Source organism: Thamnophis sirtalis, unplaced genomic scaffold (assembly GCF_051295495.1).
Source record: "Thamnophis sirtalis isolate CommonGarterSnake01/CBP01778 unplaced genomic scaffold, rThaSir2_p1.2 scaffold_14, whole genome shotgun sequence".
In the NCBI taxonomy this organism is placed as follows: Eukaryota; Metazoa; Chordata; class Lepidosauria; order Squamata; family Natricidae; genus Thamnophis; species Thamnophis sirtalis.
Window position 1 is genome coordinate 23,296,250 of NW_028261394.1, and position 20,777 is coordinate 23,317,026.

The window sequence follows — 20,777 nt, forward strand, 5'->3', positions numbered from 1 at the left end:
AAATGAGCGAGAGCCGCCTCTGAAATAAAGATGCGGTTGTTTAATGGGTTCCAAGTCTACAATGCGCTGCAAAACATGACAATTCGGTCGGTTTCCGCCCTGGAGCCGGAACGAGACAAAGGAAGATGCTCGCGATCACGGTGACGCGACGTGCCGGGAGAGACCCTCCCCCTTCGGACCACCACCACCCGCCCCACAGGTCTTCCCCGGACAGCAGGCGCCGTCCACCAACAGGAAGGGGCGGCCCTCCCGTCCCGGGAAGCTGTTTCGAGGCTGCCAGTTCCAGGCCGGAGGCTGGATGCCTTTCAACCCGAGGCCGCAGGGTAGCGGAGAGTCGGGTGCCCGGGGCTCGAAGGGGCCGCCCAGCCAGACTCTCCGCGGGGACTCCCTGCTCCACGCAAAATGAACCAGGCGGTCCCTCCGGAGGGGGCCGAGTCCTCTTTATCCCCCGCCGCGTGGGAATCGGCCTGACTAGCAGCCTCTTTGAATGATAAAGAGCTTCCGATCTTCCTGTCTGGGGCTCCTGCCATCTTCCCCCCCGGCCTGTCTTTATTCCCTTAGACCCATTTCCTAGCCTCGTGAAGGGGGAGGTGCAAGAAGTGCGGGAAGGTTCCTGCCTGCGTAGCTGTGGTGCTCCGATGCCCACCTGCTCTAATCTAAGCGCCTCGATGGAGGTGCCGACCCTGCTGATCCGCCCCGGTCAGCACTCCTCCCCACCGCTGGGGGGGGGGGGGGGGGCAGGAAGGCTGCTAGGAGGTGGATCCCCTGAGCGGGAACCCGGCTGTTGAAGACGATCAAGTGGCTTCAAAGAATTCTTGGAACAGATCTGATCTTCCCTGTGAGCAGAGGCTCCTGCTGCTCCCACTGTGAGCCCCTCAAGCAAGGCCTCCATCAGGGGCTGCCTCTCTGTTATCCAGGCAGTCCCTTTCCACACAAGCCCCTACGGCTCCCAAGCCTTGTGCCTTGTCCCAGTTCTTGTCCTTCATGACTGCACCCAGCAGCTAGAATCAACTGCAGTCCAAGCGTCTGCCAGAGCTGCAGCTGGCTCAGCACTTGAGCTATAGATCACCTTCCAAATACAAGGCTAGACTAGCCTTGAACTCTGCCATTTTCCATCCCACCAATGGCCAGGAGCGGAGACTTGCTGGGGAAATGCTGGGCACATCAAGCAGAGAAGCTCCAATGGGGAAATACCCTCAGGCCAATCAATCCCAAGCTGTGCCCTCCTTGCCTCCAGGCTCTGGGGGAAACAGGCCAGTTCTGTTGCTACAGGAACCAATGGACTGCTTGTGAAGGACAGATTGGAGCAAGGGAACACGGCTACTCTAAAATGACATCTCTAACAAACAGGAAGGCAGCCTTAGATAGGAAGCTGCTACTTCCTGCTTCAACTTTGTAATGGCATTGGAAGAGATGGGCAGACAAGGGGAAGCCACAAGAAGCGGCATAAACAGCAGCTGACGAGTGATGCAATGGTGGATGGCCACAGCTCTCCAAACAAAGATGGTGGCCAAAGGAAGGCATTGGGGATTCTCAGCAGGACACCTCCATGGTGTGGTTGATCTGGCCCATAGCTTCACTGCTTTCGGAGTGGGTGCAGGCTCTGGGACGGCTGCCATCCACCGAACTGGCACTGGAGAGGGAGGCTGTGCGTGAGCGGGCCAAGCGCGTCATGCTGGCTGAGGGCACTGCAGAGAGGCAGAACAAAGATCAATGGGGGGAGGGGCTGGGCAGAGATTAACTCAAGCACCTGAGGAGAGCCTAGATGGCGCTACCAGGGAAGCCCTGACTTGTCTGGAGCATGCTGAGATCGTTCGGTATGGCAGAATAGAACAACTCACCAAAGCTGGCTCACCCTGCCCACAGAGCAACTCAGGATGGGATACCATGGGAGAATGCCAAAGGTGAGGGGAGCCTCTGCTTCCTCCTCACCCATTTTTTTCCTCAGTCCGAGATACAAAGAGGAGGTTCCCCTCAGCTCCAGCATTCTCACATTAGATTGATGTAACTAATAAAAGGAATTGTCCCGTATCAAGTCAGGCAAAGTGGTCAGATTGAGCTGGCCAGAGCGAGCTAGAGGTGGCAAGTTTTGTCCTAGACCCTCAATATGGATCCCTCACTACAAAATGTGTGAGATACAACTGAGGCATATATGGCAATGACATGTGGGGAAAAGAAACAATAAGAAAAGACAAGTTTAGAAAAAAATAGGAGTATAAAAAACTAGAGATGGAATTACAAAAAAGATACACAAAATAAGAAAATAAATCAAATGGATCTAAAAAAACACAAATTGAACTTAATAGAAAAAGAGGATTTGGCATTTAAAATTAAGACCTCCAAACAATTTCTTAAAATGCAAATAAACCAGGAAGATGGCTGGCATACAAATTGAAAAAAGAGAAAGAGAATAAATTAATTTATCAATTAACTGATAAAGAGGACTGTATGTTATCAAAATGAGGGGGAAATAATAATTCAGGATTATAAGAAGCTCTGGAGAAAAAACAATATCTAAAAATATTACCAAAAATACCAGAAAAATTTAAAAAGGCATTAGAGGAAAGGATAACAAAGATGGAATTGATAGAGGCAATTAAAAGACAAAAGAATGGTAAAATGCCGGGCCCAAATGGATTACCAGTAGAGTTATATAAAACGTTACAAGCAACAATTGTGTTGGTTATACAGCATTGTACACCAACACAATGCTGGAAGTATTTAATGAATTATTACTAGAGGCGAAGATACCAAACTCATGGATGGAGGCATATATCACTCTCATACCAAAAGAAGATGCAGACCTGCAACAGATAAAAAATGATAGACTGATTTCCCTTTTAAATGCGGACTAGAAGATATTTGCTTCGATAATGGCTGAAAGACTTTTACATGAATTTATACACACAGATCAAAATAGCTTTCCATCTAAGAGACAGATTAGAGACAACAGAGAATAATTTTCAACACCCTGGAAGCTCACCAAGAAAAACATGGTGTTGATCTTTCTGGATGCACAGAAGATGTTTGACAACATGAACTGGCAATTTATGATAATGCAATTAGAGACTGGATTTTGGGGCGAGATTTATAAATATGATTAAGATAATTTATCACAAGCAATCGGCAAAGGTGATGGTAAATGGAGATAGGACAGAGAAGGTTAATATTATGAATTGCACAACATAGAGATGTCCCTTATCCCCACTGCTATTTGTATTGACATTGGTATTAAATAGAAACATAAGACAGGATAATGAGATAAAAGGTATGAAAATTTAAAAAGGATATAAATTCGCAGATGATTTAGTCAGTATTTTAGAAGATCCACATGAAACGACCAAAACTATTAGAACAAATAGAAAAATATGGTGAAGTGGCAGGGTTGAAAATTAACAAAGAAAAAATGAAAATATTAGTGAAAAATATTACAGAGAAGCAGAAAAGGAAGTTAACAGAAAAGTTTGCTATTCAGATTACTAAAAAAGTAAGATACTTAGGAATTCAATTAACAGCAAGATGTGTAGCGATAAAGGAAGTTAATTACTATAAATTGATAAGACAAATTGAGATAGATTTGGAGAGATGGAAGAATCTGCAATTATCGTTAATCGGAAGAATAGCAACGATTAAAATGAACATTTTACCAATATTGCTGGTTTTATTCCAAACAATCCTGATAAAGTTTGAAAAAAATATTTTAAAAATCTCAATAAAATAATAGTGAAATATATATGGCATGGGAAAAAAGCGATAATTAATTTTAAAATGTTACAAGATGCAAGAATCAGAGGAGGGTTTGGGTTACCGAATTGGGAATTATATTATCAAGCAGCAGTGTTATCATGGATGAAAGAATGGATTGTACTGAGAAATACAAGGTTATTAACATTGGAGGGACATGACTTAAGTTGGGTTGGCATGCCCTTCTATGGTATGGGAAAAACAAGATGCATAGTTATTTTCAAAGACATATAAGTAATACTTTATTATTAGTATGGGAGAAAGTGAGAGAAAAATGCTATTTGAAGGTTTAAACCTTGGCTTTCATCCAAATATTATTAATTTGGGAAACATTGTTAGATATAAAAATATTTTGACAGAAAAGGGGGAACTTAAATAGAAACAAGAATTAGAAGAACAAGGGTTTGACATGGTTTGGTACACACAATTGCAGATACAATCTAGATATGAAAAAGATGCTAAATTATATGGTTTTCACATGGAGGACAGAATTGGATGAGATACTTACAGGAACAGAAGAGTAAATGATTTAAAAATTGTATAGTTATTTACTGCGTGCTAAACTGGAAGAATAGATCAAATGATAGCTTGGGCAAAAAAAATGAGATTCGATAGATAAATGGCAGCAACTATGGGAATGAAATTATAAATTAACAATGGCAACTGCATATAAAGAGAATTTGTATAAAATGTTTTAGATGGCACATTTCACCTGAAAGATTGGCAAAAATGTTTAAAGACAAATCAACAAGTGTTGGAAATGCCATCAAACGCCAGGGTCATATTATCACATGTGGTGGACATGTATAGAAGTGAAAAAATACTGGGCAAGAATTTGAATGTGGTTGAAGAAGATGACATAGCAACATATTGACTTAAAAGCTGAATTGTTCTTGTTCTTGTTCTTATTACCAGGGAAACATAGTAAATAAAAGGTATAGTTGATTATTTATGTAATAACTGCGGCTAGAATTGTATTTGCACAAAATTGGAAAGCTGAATAAATCCCTAAAGATGAATATGTGATTAAGAAAATATTAGGTTGTGCAGAAATGAGTAGATTAACACTAGCAATTAAAGGAAAGGAAGAATCTGATTAATATAATATAATATTAATTTTTATTTTATTTTATTGGATTATTTTATCATTGGTTAGAAAATAAATATGGATAAAAAATATAAAATTAAATAATTGAGGAAGACAAGTGTTATAACATGAGATATGTTAAATTTTAATATTAAAATAAGAATAGATATATATATAAAGAATTTGGTGGTAAGCTATAACTATTATGACATAAAAAATGTGTACTCTGATGACACAAAGATTAATGAATGATGAAATGTTTTAAAAGGAAAAAAATAAAAAAAACTTTTGCTTGTCAGATTGGGAATGGGGTCCCTCAGAGCCTCCCCTCTTGATCTGTCCATTTTTGTGGGAGTTGTTACGAAACCCCCAACGTATAACAAAGGGGAGTTCCTTTGCTTTCAGCAGTTCCATGACTTCCCCTTCACAGTAGGACACACTCCACAAAGGAGTGTGGAGCAGGCAATGTGTGGCAGAGGAGGGGCTTGGGGCATACACACAGAAGAGAGCAGACCTTACAGCACTGCCTGTACCTGATCCTCCACTCAGCCGCCGGTCCTTCAGGTACGCCACTGAAAAAAAGGTGGAAGGTTGAACAAAAGGCAAGATAACTCTGGGAAAGGGGTGAGAGGACAGGCACCCTCAAGGTGTGGTGAGCCCTGGTCAAACTGGGCCACTGGAAAGAGGCAGCAGGAAACACCAAAGCACAGCTGCCCGCTTTAAGCACTGGGCATTCTGCATCTGGAGTGAGCTTCCTCTCTTATTTTCCAACAGTCAGCAGACATGTGCAAGGGGCCTGGCAGAAGGCGCCTCCCACCAAAGAAACCAGAGGGACAGCCCTTGGAAAAAGGAGTTGTAGGAGCTACTGAGAAACTGGGGCTCCCGAGACCCTCTCAAGGAAGCTGTGTAGGAGGCCAAGCCCAGCCGGGATGTGGGGGGGAGGGAGCATCCACGCTTCCTTTAAGCTTTCCAGCATGGGTAGTGGTGGGAGGGCCACTTGGCTCTTGTTACCCCACCCTCCTCAGTTTGCTTCAGTGTGGCTGCTGTGGGCACCAGTGGTCCTTGCTTAGCTGATGCAGCAGCCCTGAGCAGGGCCAGGCAACTGGGCTCTGGAGAAAGGTCACCCATTTTGGGGGTCTGCTTGAAAAAGGAGCAGCCTTGGCCCCATTTCCTGTCCCTTCAAAGCAAAGATCCTCCAAGTTGGATCAACCAGAGAAAGGGAGCCTAGCTGCAATTCAGGCAAATGGTGAGTGGCACTTAGGGCCACAGTTCTGATTCAGCAAGACTTGGCCCCCCTTGGGGCTAGTGATGAGCCTCTCTGCGGCCAGGCCAGTGGCTTCCTTTCCCACAGACTGATTCAAAGCCCAGGTGGCCTTACCGTAGCCCATTCCTTGCAGGAAGTACTTGAACGCCTCAGTCAGTTTCCCAGGCTGGTAAGAAAACAAAGATAGATAGATGTATGTATGTATGTATGTATGTATGTATGTATGTATGTATGTATGTATGTTGCATTTGTGCTGATAAAGGGAGACTAGTACAGATCTATTTCAAGCTATTTAGCTCTCATCAGCTAGCTGTCGTGATGGTCTCTTGTGATGAGCCGATAGACAGAAAAAGGAAGCAGTATGCTTCCTCCCATATTTGGGCATACCAGGGGTTGTGACACTAGATAGATAGATAGATGATAGATAGATAGAGACGTACGTACGTACGTACGTACGTACGTATGTACGTACGTATACACACAGTATATATACACTATACACACACACACACACACACACATACATATGGTGTCACAACCCCTGGTATACCCAAATACGGGAGGGAGCATACTGCTTCTCTTTTCTGTCTATAGGCTCACTCTGGGACATATATATATATATATTCATTCTAAAATTGTGGGTTGCTCCATCACTGGAGGCTTTTAAGAAAAAGACTGGACAGCCAATTGTCTCTCTTTCTCGGGCAAGGGGTTGGACTAGAAGACCTCAAAGGTCCCTTCCAACACTTTTATTCTGTTAAATAAACATTTGGGACATTTCATATTCAAATCCAGTTTGTGAATTTAATTCTAATTCACCAATGATACAAATTCTCCATCAAAACCAAAGGGAAAGGGGGGGGGAGAAACATTCAAAGTCGAAAGAGCCTTTTCTGAACTCAGAGGTTGGGAGGAGGGCCTCTGACCAAGAAGCCGTAGGCCACTTCCCAAGGCTCTTGCCCACCAGGAAGCCGGCCTGGGGAGAGTTGGTTCTGGCCCAGCTCCAAGCTGCTCTGCAGGCAGATACTGAAAGTGGGAGAGCTCACCTGAGTCACCTGGGGAAGTCCTCCGGAATCAGCCATCTAAGAAGAAAGCAGAGGTTGCATCTGGGCAGGCTCCTCTTGCCCTCCAGATCTTCCCCACAGCCCACCCTGCCCTGGCGCTGAGGGCAGCTGCGCAGATGGGCAGCGCTTGAATGTGGATGCTTGTGCTAATGGCAAGATGCTTCGGACATGATGATTTTCTTCCCCCTTGTATCAAAATTATTGGGGGCGGGGACACCAATGTCTGTAAAGTTGGAATTGGTCTCTAAGCCCCAATGGGGGTGGGGAGGGAAGAGCCAAAGGCTACAGAGGTCCTGCAAGAAAAGGCCTCTGTCCATTCATTCCTTGTGGACCCTCTGGATGGGACTAGAACTCCAAGCCTGGGCTGTAGTCCAGCAACATCCCCCCCCCATACACATTTATTTAAAAGAAGCAGGAGTGTATAGCCGCCCTCCTTTCCTTCCATTCTAGATATTAACAACAGCTGGAAAGGTTCTGCCCAGGCAATATGGACAAAATTCTGGAGCAAAGAACTCCACTTATGCGAACGCATAAGGTAAGTGGGATGAGGTGCCAGTCAGGAATAGTCAGTGGAAAGAGGGACTGTTGCTTTACATCTGTGCCACAGTGCTAGCAAAATCCACTGCCACAGGCGCCAATGGGCACTTTCCTTTAAAAAGAGATCACACCACAGGCTGGATTTGTAAGATCCCACAGGTTGAATGCACAACTAACTAGGCAACCGAGCAGAGGAACGCTGCTACCAGGAGTGCTCCCGGAGAACACCCAGGGACCCCTGGTAAGGGCTGACATGGGCTGGTCTGCCAACTCACCTTCAGGAAAGTGGTGGTGGTTGGGTCCAGCTTGGAGTTGCATTCAACCTGCAAAGAACAAAGTTCCCACTAATACCAGGAGTGAAAGGCCATGTGGCCAAACTCTTTCCCCTGGCAGGCAGGCACCCAAACAAGAGCAGGACCCCCCTTCAGTTAAATTCCAGAAAACCCTACACTCAGGGTTAAACATGCATCATCTTGTTCTGCAACTGGAGAAAATATTTTTTAAGCAAAAGGAAGTAACTGGTGAATTCTCACAACCTAGATATGGCAGCCATCTTTATGTAAAAATGGGGACTGTGCCCATTCTATTCTGCTTTATCTCAAGAGTAGCCTGATGAAATTCCACCTCTATCTACCCCTAAAAGGTTGGATTGTCTTGGCCTCCTTGGGAAGGGCAACTTTGTGGCAGCTGCCAGTCACTTGCCAAGTGTGGGAAGACTGGCTGCTCCAGGTCTTCTGCAGCCTTTCTCAGATGGATTTAGATACAGTCAGTCAAGAAACAGGCCAGGCCACCATTTCTTGGCAGTGCACTTCAACTGCAGCGATCCCAGTGGCCACTTCATCTGGAGGTCACCAGAGTCCCCTATTCCAAAACTATTCCAAAACTTTGGAATAGTTTTGGGGGCCAAAACTATTCCAAAGAAGTCAAACGCAACACAGCATCGCACATGCACTCTGGGCACTATGGCAGGATTTGCTACCAGTTGCCCTTCTGGCAGCTGCAGCTGAGAAATGGCTTTCCTCTCTAGGCCTTGCAAAGATTTGAGTGAACTTGCAGCCACGAGCGGACAGCCCTTCAGCCAAGCTGGCTCAACAGCTCCACTCACCACACCATCTTCTGCAGGGGCGTTGTCGCCTACCACCAGCATCACCGGGCAGCTGTGTACCCAAGGGGAGAAATGCAGTCAGCAGAACAGCCTCCCTCTTGGCCACCACTGTCCCGCTTGTCCTGCTGGGACTTACCGGAGCGTCTTGGCATTGGGCGCACTGCCAGGGCGGTTCATCTCCAGATCTCTGCGGCTAAGAGAAAGGGGGATTTCAGGAGCCATTTGAGGAGATGCAGAGGACATTTCAAGGAGGGTCTTTGACCAGCTTTTGACAGAGCCAAGCTGGGGGGCTGGCCACTGGGAGCTTCCAAGACCCAGTCTAATCATGAGCCCAAATCTCCCCAAGAGGAACCTCCTTTCAGTGCAGACCCAGCTTCACTTTTTAATGGAGCTGCCTTTTTACCAAGGTTTATGGGGTTCCAGACTGGGGGAGAATGCTTTTTAAACTTTGGTTCTAGATCCAGGCTGTGTTTCCATTTGGTACTTGCACCTTCTAATGTGGTGTTGCTACTGCCTGTCTTCCTTGGTGATGGTTTTTCAGTTATTTCATTGGCTTATTCTAGTTTAACTGTTCACCCTGAGACTTTGGCTACAGAATGACTCAGAAGCCCAAGCAACCTAATGCTCCAAGAAACACAGCAAAGCAGGTGTTTTTTTTTTTTAGAAATATACAGGTTTAGAGGCAGTGAGAGCAGCTGTCCAAGAGAGGCAGGCTGTAGGAGAAACTTTTTGAAATGTAACAGAGGTCACTGTACAGCAGTGGCAGAGGCAACCTCATACAACCACAGAAAAAACTCCTGAGTGTCGCCCCCTTAGGTTCCAAGATTATCTTGCACCCCTCTGCCCACCAAGGGCCCTCACTGCCAAGACAGATGGGTCACAAACCACCTATGTGTAATTTTTGAAATGGGGGGGGGGGAAACACAAACTTTCCAGATGGCAGGAATCTGGTCTGGATGCTGCTTCCATGGTGTGAAAGCTTAACATGTCGAGGGGCACAGCAGCCAAGCTGGCTTCTACACACAGGATGAAGGCACGAAGAAAGCAATTCCCGTTACATGGAAATTAGAGCCCCTTTTCTCCCACTGCCGTGCGGAACAGGCTCTGTTGCAGTCCAAAGGGGCTCTGGGTACATGAGCACTTTGGGGGAGGTCCCACTTTACCTGTTGTACATAGTCCAGAAGAGCTGCAGGTTGAACTGGTTCACCGTGCTGGCAATTTGCTGGCGATAGCTCTGTACCAGCTCCATGTTATTGGCCAACTCCTCCTGTGGGCATGGAGATGGCACAGGCAAAGGTAGGCCTGGCAAGCAGCCCCCAGAGCCAGGCCTGCTTGTGTAAGTGGCAATCAAACCATCCCCAGGCCCAGCCCATACCTGGGGGCCAAGGCTCTCCACCCTTCTGCTGAGTCAGACCTCACTAAGACACCAGCCAATTCATGGCTGATTGTGAGAGATGGAGAACTTGCCTGGGGTGTGGGGGTGGGGACACAGCAAGGGACTTTTGCACTGCCAATAACAGACAAGCTAGGCACAGAGACTTTTGGCTAGAACTTCTATCTGCCCACTAGAAGTTCAGAGGTCTACCTGCATTGAAGGGGACACCCCCTTCTACTCAGCGTGAAATGCAACCCAATTATTCAGATGAGACATGACCATGGATTCCACAATACCAGCCACCCCCTGGCCCAATTTCTAATGTTAGAACCAGCCCTTTCAGTGGCATGAGATGTCAGGGAAAACTGTTGGCGGAATGACTTGGTGTCCCCATCCCCACCTTTGTAGGTGTGAATGACCCCTTAAAGCAGTTTCTACAGCCATCCTATGGTGCAAGCAGCTACCAGAGAAGAGATTCCCTGCCATGCAATCCTTTGGGATTGGGCAGCATATAAATATGTCAAATAAATAAATAAATAAATAAACAAACAAACAAACAAACAAATAAATAAACGCAAGGATCTGAGAGGCCTGTAAATCTCCCCATCTGCCACTGCTTTGTCTTACCTGGCTGAACAGATGAGACAGCACCATGTCAGATAATGTGCTGGTCAGGCCAGAGAGCTGAAAGAAGGAGATGGATATCAAGGGACACAGCAAAGGTGCTGAGGTCGTCTGGCCCTGAGCAGCTTCACACAAAGGCTCAAGGGCAGGGCAGGGCCCCCTTCTTTGCCAAGACCCAGACTTTGATATTCAGAGTTTGGCTGCCCCAAAAGCCCTACTATTCTACCATCTCTTACTATATTCAACAGCAGTAGAGTCCTTCAGGTTTTTGGGTTCTATAATCCCCCAGAATGTGAAATGGACACCTAACATTAGAACTATTATTTTAAAAGTACAACAAAGAAGGTTCTCCTGCATTAACTTAGGAAGTTCAGACTTCCCAAAGAGCTGCTGATTCAGTTCTACAGAAGAATTATTGAGTTACTACTTCTATAGTTGTCCGGTTTGATTCAGCAACTAAACAAACTCCAAAAGATAATTAGACCTGCAGAAAAAAACAGTTGCAGTCAGACTGCCTTCCACAGATGACCTGTGCATTGTGCAAGTCAGAAGGAGGGCTAAGAAAATAACTATAGACACCGCATATCCTAGACATTAGCAGTTTCAACTCCTTCCCTTTGGGTGCCACTCTAGGGTGTTACATGCCAAAACAAGTAGATACAAGGACAGTTTTTCCCTCGTGCCATCACTCTGCTGAACACCTAATTCTCACAGTACTATATTTATTTATTATGTCTATATTTATTTACCCATGTCACATTATTATTATCCTTCCCATCTTCTCTACTACCTCTTCTTATTGGTATCATTCCTATTACTCTTTTGCTTTGCATGTATGCTTAGAGCTTCTGTGCCGGAGACACATTCCATCACACTTGGCCCAAAAACTTATTCAATTCTAAATTCTAAATTCAATTCTAAATTCTACTCCTAACTCCTACTCCTTTCTCTATTCTCTATTCTCTTCTCAACCTGATCTCTGCCAGATGTGCCAGACTGCAACTTCTCCAGATCCTTTACACCCCGGCCCACAGAAGATCCCTGCTCTTCAGCCCCTTTTTCTCAGCCTGGAAAAATTATGCCCAACCCGCCCTAGAAGACTACCTTGCTGGCAGCCCAGTCAATCCAACCTTTGCCATTTGGGTCAACATTGATCAGAACGAGGCCTTCCACCAGATCTGGGAAGATCAGCTGCAGCAAAACAGATACAGAGTTTATTCTGGCTAACAGATTTGCAAGCATCCAAAGTCAAGGGAACATGGAAGAAAAACCTGCAAGTTGCATCCACACAGCATACATAAGCATATCTAGAGGCTACATTTGGATAGTGTGCAAAACTAGGGTCGCGCAAAGTATTTGAAATAGATGTTGTGAAAAGCAAAGTCTTTTGTCTGCAAGCTTTGGAAACATTTTCTAGTTGTCTCAGTTTGCCTACTTCTCCACAAGAAAGGTTTTGTGTCTCTCACACACAAAAAGAAAAGTGTTGCAAAGTCCTAGTCCTTATTCAAAGTTAGAATATTAAAGAAGTTTTGCTTGTTATTTGAGAAGACTCCCAAAAGAGCCTCCTGGTCTTATGAACTTTGAAAAATGTGGTCCCAGAAACCCCCACAGACCTTCCTGATACCATCACAACAGCAAGGGCTTCAGTTCAGCAGAAGACCCCATCCCTGAGATGAACCAGGCCTGGGGAAGGATGATGCAATGGAAAAAGGAAGGACTTGGGAGGGGGCGGGGGGCTGCTGGGGTTCGCAGGGGTTCAGGAGAATCTCTAGCTAAGATTATGTGCAGTTCGGAGGACCCCCAAATCCCACCTCTGGCTGGCCCTGCCCACCCCTCCCTTGCCCGTTTTGGATGCAGGTAAGTGTAGGGTGCTCGGGAGGGTGAAAAATGGGCCTACTGAAAGTTTGGGAAGATCGGAAACAGGCCCATTTCTGGCCTCCAGATGGCCTCAGGAGCCTGGGGAGGCTGTTTTTGCCCTCCCAGAGGCTTGGGCCATGCCCCCCCTGCCATGGTGCAGGAGGCCAACTAGGCTATGCCCACCTCTGCCACGTCCACCCAGCAACTGGGCAGAGAACCCCTTGCTAAACTTTTTGAAGCCCACCCCTAGGGACAGGACAGGATCAGGCCAAAGAAATAAAGCACAGAAGTGGCCGCCCTCTTGCAGGATATGGAGTGGCTGCAAGGGCGAGACTCTGTGCCAGCTCTGCTTGCCACAGGCCAGCTTAATTCAGGCTCTACGTGTGGGTGAAACTGGACACCTCTCTGTGGGTGAGGAAGGGCAGGGAGGCTGAGAAATTACTACAAGGGTTTCAGGCATCAAGCCTGGAGGATGGAATGGAGCCAGGGAGATTTATGGGTTTGGCCATAGCTAGGTTTATCTTGCTTGAAGTCACCTTTTGTGAAAGGAAGATATGTTAAAAACTGAGCAGTCATAGGAAAGCTTGAGCCCCCGTTTCTTTTTCAGAGCAAGGCCCTAAGAAGGTCTGATTTCACACTTTTCTCTTTAAACCCATACCAGGTTTGTCAAAATGGAACAGAATGTCCTGAAGGCCAGGAATATTTTCCTGGTCACTGTGGATCTCCTAGGCAGAACCTCATCCATTCTGGCTCAGGGAGGAGAATATCCACGTTGCATTGGAATATTCCCGGGGTCACAGAGATTGGAAACGGGCACACTTAGCTTGGAGTTTATTGATGCATGTTTAGCAGCTTGCATACCATTTCTGTCACAAAATGATTCTAGGAAGCTACAAAATACCGTATTTTTCGGAGTATAAGACCAGTGGTGGGTTGAAGGCGGTACTCCCCGGTACGCGCATACCAGAGCCAGCCCGAAGCACCAGATACCGTTCCGGTATGGTGCTCTGGAGGAGGAACTCCTTACCAGTATTTAAAGGCTTCTGCGCAGGCGCATGGAGCATACAGCACCTGCGCGACGCTCTGCAGAGCAGCTGGAGAATCGCGGAGGCACTAAGATGCATGCGTGCATCCATGAAGACGCCGCCGGCCACGTTCCAATCGTACCGGTTGGAACGGGATTTGAAACCCTCCACTGTATAAGACGCATCTTTTTCCCTCAAAAAAGAGGCTGAAAATCTGAGCATGTCTTATACACTGAATGCAGCATTTCTGGCCTCATGAAACCCCACCCCCTTCACCAAAATGGCCGTGCCATAGCTTTTAGGAGGCTTTCAGAGAGCTCCTGGGGGCTGGGGAGGACAGAAATAAGCAAAAAAACACCTGCTCATTTTTGCCCCCCCCCTCTCCGGAGCACTCTACAAGCCTGCTTGCTAAAGGCTTTTCATGCTCTTTTTTTTTTTTAAAAAGACCCATTTTCAGGAAAAATGGGCCATTTTGGGGAGGTTTGCAAGTGCAAAAACTTTTTTTTATTTGCCTCTTCAAAACCTTGGTGGGTCTTATACTCCGGTGTGTCTTGTACTCCAAAAAATACAGTAAGCTCAAGGACAAAATATAAACTACAAAAAGAACAGAATCAGTAAAATACTTAGTGCACAGTGAGAAAGAAACAATAAGCAAAGACATCCCAACACAGCATCATCAGGAAAGTGGCCCATGGGAATAGCTGGATATCTGCTGGGCCAGTGGCGGCAGCCACCAGCTGGGCTGGACCCAGTTTGCAACAACTGCAATTGGCTGGCCATGGAAGTGTGCAATCTACAACCCACTGATAACCTCAGCCCAACCTCTTTCTTTATGGATACGGGCATGGTGGGCAGAGCTGAGTAGGTCTTGGCAACTTTCAAGAACTCCTTATCTGACACCATTTTCAAGGGCCGCTCATGCAAGGCAAAGCGTGTACTTCTGGCTTTCAGGTGAATAGGTCCAGGCCCTGATAAAAGCAGAAAAGCTTTCAGCTAAATAAACGTCCACCAGATGGGGTGACATTAATTCTACTCTAGAAAACGCCAAAAGAGAGGATTCTTTCTCAGAATGTATATAGGCCCCCTCCCTCTCTCTATCCCTCCGGGGTCCCCCCTTTTACACCCAGACCAGGTAGAACACTTACTGCAAATTTGGCAAGAACATAGGCACCTGCTCCGACTCCAATTCCAATCACATACTTGAACCTATGAAAAGGGAAACGTCAGAAACTTTTTGGCATCACTTCCTTGCTTCACTCCCTGCCAGTTCCCAAGGCTCGGTTTATGGCCAACTAGAATTGGGGTCATCCAGATTGGATTACAGTATAAATGGTTCCAAATGATCGCATATTAATGGTTGTTAAGCAAGGACTCCCTGGATTACTTTTTAGAAGCTCTAAAACATGGTGCCTCCATAACAATTTTGTTATCCTAAGCCACTTTTGAGATCATCCAGTAAAGTTATGCTGGGACAGGGTTTGGTGTGAGCTCTTAACAGTCTAAAACTTTCAACCACCAGGCTGCCAACTGAAACTTTATTGAATACCAGTTGGTTGCCCTTCATCTGTTTCACCACTTTGCTCAAAAGAGCCAAATTCTGCATTTTGGAAAGAAGTCATTGTCAGACACCTCTAAAGCAGGAAACCCTAATTATCTTTAAATAGCAAATTGCAGCCAAGTGCAAAGTGCCAGTTTCATCGGATGCTGAAAGGCACCAGGAGATGGTGAGTTCTGCTCCTGCCTTGGGCACAAAATCAGCTGGGCGACCTTGGGCCGATCACTTTCTCTTTGCCCTAGGCAATGGCAATTCATTTCCAAGCATGTGCCAAGAAAACTGCAGGAATAGCCCTGCCCATGTAATCACTAGGAAATAAGACTGGCAAGACTCTCCTTCCTGTACCATACCATAAAGGCCATTATACCAGGGCAATATGAGCCCCCAAACCCCATGCTCACCCAAAATGTTGGACCACACTGGGCAACATGGCAGCTAACTGGTCCATGGATGGGTACTGATACCTATAAAAACAAAGCATGTGAGAAGTTCAAAAAGATTTTTTTCTCTCTCTCTCTCCCTCCCTTTCTCCACTGTATATTTATATTTCATATTGCATGTCAGAATACAGCATTAATACATAAAAATGAACAAAGTGTATAAAATGTGCATCAAAAAGATAAAACATCAAAGCAATGATAAAAGATTACTTTATACAAAAATGGCCCTACCACCACTTAAGGTCTACCTCCCTCCCTCTTTCCCTCCCCCCCTTTCTCAGAGAGAGAGAGAGAGAGAGAGAGAGAGAGAGAGAGAGAGAGAGAGAGAGAGAGAGAGAGAGAGAGAGAGAGAGAGAGAGAGAGAGAGAGAGAGAGAGAGAGAGAGAGAGAGAGAGAGAGAGAGAGAGAGAGAGAGAGAGAGCTCCCCCCGCCCCGACTAAGGAGACCCATCCAAGGGAGCACTTATGGCCTTCATTTGAGTCCTCTCTGAGGACAGGGACTCTGGGGCAGATCCAAGCCTAGCAAGGGACCAAGCTGGCCATCTAAGAGGGCAGAGATATCTTCCTGGAAGATGCTTACCCCTGGGGAAACTGGGAGGCCCCAGACTGCTGCCCAGGTGCATCCACATGGCACACCATAAAGTGCTTTGTGATCTCTTGCATTTCCTCAGAGTTGAAGAGAGTGTTGAAACAGAGCTTGTCTGCAAGAAATAAGAAGAAAATTAGAGCTAGAGAACCAAAATCAAATGATGATGCACCTTTGACAATGAACTTGAGCATTGACGTCTCTTACTATTCCAGGCAGGGCAGATGAGCCCCCCCCCCCCAATCACTTTATCCCAGAGGCAGCCAAGGCCTCATTCCCCATCCTGAGTTCAGAATTCTCGGTCCAAGTATGTTTCCTGTTACTCCAACACTAAAGCATTTCAGGACTGTTGAAACCTATGCTGCTTTCCACACGGAATATGGAAGATTCTCAGCCACCCCAGTTATCGTTATCCCAAAGGTGCTTTTTTCAAAAGGCAACTGGACTTTCTTTGTTTTGCTTTATCATAGAAGCTTTTTCAGTCAGAGGTCAGAACTCATCTTGGATGAGAAGCTAAAGGTCTTCAAGCAAAATAAAAAGTCCAGCTGCCTTTTGAAAAAAAGCATATTTGGGTTCCATGTGGAATAAAAGTGGAGCAAAGATAATGGTTATTTATTAATGCCTTTACAACACTTTGCAATTCAGTTATCATCTCTTCCAAGGTGACTCAGATTCAGCCCATTCCAGTGTTTCCTGCACAGAGGCCTGGCAACAATTGGCAACCTCCTCAAGGCAAGTAGAGATTATCTGGCATGCCAGCCAATCTGCTCTATTCAATGGAGGTTCCACCTCAGCTGAGGAACTGGAAGGAGCACTCAGACTGAAGGAGCTTTGACTGGCTGGCCTCTCTCCCGTTGCCTGTCCTTGCCTGCAGAGGACTCCCATGCGGAAAGGGGCCGATCTAAGCCTGGGCAGTCAAAGAGGAGAGCTGGACTCCAAGAAAGAAGGGTAAAGAAACACCACTGGCTGCCTCTGGACCTTCAGCTTCAGCTCATCTTCCCACCTCCTTCCTGTCCATGCAGCTTCCTTCTTTCTAGGCCATGGGGATGGTGGCCCTGGCTAGCTTGCAGGCTGTCTTAGTTAGTTTTCAGGGGATTCAGGTGTTTGCAAGCCTTTTTAGTCAACTTGTGGAAACACAGCCAATGTTTTAACTGTCTCCTGAACTAAGAGTAGGAAAAAGAACTCCCTTTCAGCATCTTCTGCATTTATCTCCTCCTCTGTAGAACAGGCCGAGGCTAAGGCCATAAAGAAAAGTTGTGCGGTTTTTTGTTTTTGCTATATTCATACAGCCAAAGTACTTAATACATTTTCTGGATTCACATTATGCTGTGAATCACAATTAACCCAAACTATTGGGTCTGCGCACTAGGTTATGCCATCAGAACTAAACCTTTTCAATGGCACTGAAAAACTTGGCACATCAGCAAATGTCAACAAAATGGCTGCCTTGTCACTGACCACATTGATCACCTGTCCTTCTGGTAGCCAAGCACAAATAGCCAGTTTGCAAGCCAGGCACAACAGAGTCAGGTTTAGGAAAAATGGGGGTCTAGCCTGCCCTCCACAACCAGAATTAAAAGTGACCCACTTACGATTGAGCCCCACATCATGGTAAGTCAGGAGGGCTGGGCGGTTCCCTCTGGCGGATCCCCGAAGGACGACGTGCAGCAGTCCGTAGGGTGTCTCGATGTCATGCTCCTGAGGCGGGGGGGAGATGGCGACATGATGTTGGCCTGGCTGAAGGGAGCCAGGCTGCTGCTGCTACACCCTTTTCTAGGCCGGGTACTCCAAGGAAGAGCCACGGCAGCCCCAACCCACTGTGATGGCTGCATTCTTCCCTCCGGCCGCCATAGTTCATCTCTGCCCAGCAGCTCCACTTACACAACCCAGGCTCTTTGCACACTGTCATCTCCTCTGCAGGGTTTCCCACAATGTCAGGCTCAAGGAGCCACAATGGACACCAGGAGTTCCTTCAGATGAACTTCTTACTGCTTGCACAGATGTCTTGCCTGCATAAACTATTAGATCTACCTGTAAACCTATGCCCTTTGTCTGCATGCCAAAGACACTGAGCTTCTCTGCCTCTTAGCTCCCCAGAAATGCCCCTCCTTCCTGCTACTCTGACCTACATTCCCCCAGTCAGAGTCTCTCAGGCATTGCTCCAGCAAATAGCCAGGCATTTATATCTCTCCCCCCCACCCATGGATGAGCAATTATGGCTCTGCAGAACCTGCTTCTCCTTCACTGCATTGACACAACTCCCCTGGTTACGGAGTACACATAGGATGAACCATCATAACATACATTGAACCATGAACAAACATATCTAATGCAAGGTGTTTGCCCACTTGCTCAGCCACAGGAAAAGACAAAGTTGTCTTCTGCAAATGCAGCAGCTATATTCCTACATATTATAAACACAAATATAACTTCACTGCCTGCAGTTCCAGCGAGAGCAAGCCACCCACAGATTGTGAAGGATGTTAAAGATTCCCAGGGCTCAGTTTGCCTGCTGGTCAAGGTGCAGGGTTATATACCATTGCCCTTGATTCCTGGTTCTCCTTTCCTGCAGAGAGACTCTGAGCCTTCTTCCAGCTCTCTTCCCCTGCTTCATCCAGCCAACCAGCACTCAGCACTGAAGTACAGCTGTGGAGGGGTCTCCTCTCCCACATGGAGCTGCCAAGAAACCTAAAGCAGCTTGCCAGGGGGCTCAGGCAGCTGCAGAAAAAGCAGCACCTGACCCACAGCATGGATGGCGGGTGGGGGCAGAGAAGGTGCCACTGTGAAATCAAGAGCACAAAGCACTAGAGGGCTGGCAGTTGGCAGCGTCGGCTGCCGACTGGGACCTGTGGCTGGTGGGTATTCGGACTGTGCCTGCAGCTGCCAAACAGTAAACCACAAGTTCAAAATCTTCACTTTTGCCTTTGCAGCAAAACGTTTAGTAACACCTCTCAGTCTTCGGACTCCGAATGGTTCAGCCCGAAGGGCTCCCAGACCCCGTGGCTGACGCGCCGTTTTCTGCCTCAGTGAGAACTTCAAGGACGCCGACAAGGTCGGAAGCCCCCACCTGCAGCCGCTGCCGACGTGCATCGCCCCAGCAGGACCGCCTCGTCTCCACCGCGGGCGGATGGCGCGGTCCCCCGGGAAGCCCCACCACCACCATCCCGCCGGCTATCGGCACAGCTCCGCTTGTCCAGAGGACCCTGAAGCCCCTCCGGCAGGGCGGCCGCCCACTCCCTCCCGCGGCAACCGGGAAACCGCGCTGCGCAGGAAGCCCCGCTCGGAGCGACCGGGGGGGGGGGCAGCTGCTCCTCCGAGGGCTGGCCGAGAACTGAGGTGGCAAGGTCGCTACCCGGCGCAGCCCAGCGCCCTGCCAGGGGAGGTGGGGGTTGCCGGTGGCCGAGATAGGGCTTGCAGCCTTCCCCGCCTCAGCCCCCGGCGACTTCTCCGCGACCGGCCGCTGCGGGGCACCTACCCCGTCCCAGCACTCCGGCATCTCGGGGACTGAGAGGATGGAGCGGCGCCGCGTCCCTCTCCGCTTCTCTGCACCGGCGCCGCGCAGCTCTGCAGTGGGCTGGCCTCGGCGGCTGCATTTAAGGGTGAGCCGCGCCCCTCCCTCCCTCCCTCCCTCCCTCCGCCCCTTCGTCCCCCGCCCGCCGAGCGCCCGCTGCTCCGAGACTGCCCGCGGGGAAGGCAGCCGACCCGCCACGCTCGGGGAAGGGGCGCACTAGGCTGCGGGGACCCCTGGCAGGGCAGCGTCCAAAAAGAACAAAGGGTCGCTCCGCGGCCCCAAAGGAGGGAAAGGGCGAGGGAAAAAGGCAGCGCCCCTCCCGCCCCCATCTCCACCCAATGCTCCGACATCAGGCCTTCTGGCTGGGCGCGGCAGGCCCTGGAGGAGTTGCCCTCCCCGTGACCGGCGAAGCGGCCTCCAGGGAGAGCCCCCCTTGTCCACTGCTCCTGGGAAGGGTTCTAAGGCTGGCTCCCTCTTCTGAGGTCACCCTCGCATGGCTCCCAGGAAGAAGTCTGCCAAAATCCTCCATCTGTCCCTATTTGCTGGGCTTCTTTTCTTACTGCAGCTGAAGAGCAAGCAATGCCCTTCCTGCTCTGGACCTCACTCTGTTTAAGATTTTTTAAAGATACTTAAGTCAGCAGTTATTATTTCAAAACCCATTAATGTGTAACATGCTGTTCAGGATTTTCTTTAGCAGCAGCAAATTCCCAAGAAAGCTGCAATCAAATCAATAATATTTGCTTTATAAAATCCCTAATTCACAAGTTTGTTCACTGTCTAAATGTCAGTGACAGAAGACTATGTGTCTGACTCTCCTCCACATTTGGAAGAATACTGCACCCCTCCAAGGGACCAACTCCTGCTCAAGTCTCAGTCTGCCAGGTCAAAACAGTTACAGCCACCCCAAAATATAATCCAACAAAATCACATTGTGCTTGTTTGAACAGAGAAGAAGATCCAACTCCATTTCTCTGTTGGTAACTTTGGACGTTCCTGTTTCTGTC

General features: G+C 47.6%; 1 protein-coding gene across 3 annotated transcripts in view; it reads right to left on the minus strand.

The window, feature by feature from the left end:
* Positions 1 to 20: 20 nt before the first annotated feature.
* NDRG4 (NDRG family member 4) overlaps positions 21 to 20,777 on the minus strand; it is a 34,361-nt gene continuing 13,604 nt past the window's right edge. The window contains exons 1-15 of one of the 3 annotated variants that reach the window (XM_087729075.1): positions 19,738 to 19,863; positions 17,855 to 17,960; positions 16,257 to 16,377; positions 15,639 to 15,701; positions 14,828 to 14,888; positions 11,905 to 11,991; positions 10,804 to 10,860; positions 9,965 to 10,068; positions 8,938 to 8,994; positions 8,802 to 8,853; positions 7,972 to 8,019; positions 7,142 to 7,177; positions 6,210 to 6,261; positions 5,365 to 5,403; positions 21 to 1,688 (exon numbers count right to left, since the gene is read on the minus strand). In XM_087729075.1, coding sequence (XP_087585201.1) covers positions 1,534 to 1,688; positions 5,365 to 5,403; positions 6,210 to 6,261; positions 7,142 to 7,177; positions 7,972 to 8,019; positions 8,802 to 8,853; positions 8,938 to 8,994; positions 9,965 to 10,068; positions 10,804 to 10,860; positions 11,905 to 11,991; positions 14,828 to 14,888; positions 15,639 to 15,701; positions 16,257 to 16,377; positions 17,855 to 17,960; positions 19,738 to 19,758 — 1,059 coding nt within the window. In that variant the 5' untranslated portion in view covers positions 19,759 to 19,863 and the 3' untranslated portion in view covers positions 21 to 1,533. Of the gene's footprint in view, positions 1,689 to 5,364; positions 5,404 to 6,209; positions 6,262 to 6,979; positions 7,178 to 7,971; positions 8,020 to 8,801; positions 8,854 to 8,937; positions 8,995 to 9,964; positions 10,069 to 10,803; positions 10,861 to 11,904; positions 11,992 to 14,827; positions 14,889 to 15,638; positions 15,702 to 16,256; positions 16,378 to 17,854; positions 17,961 to 19,737; positions 19,864 to 20,777 lie in introns of those variants that run through there. The other 2 variants (XM_087729074.1, XM_087729073.1) reach the window with 2 other exon arrangements.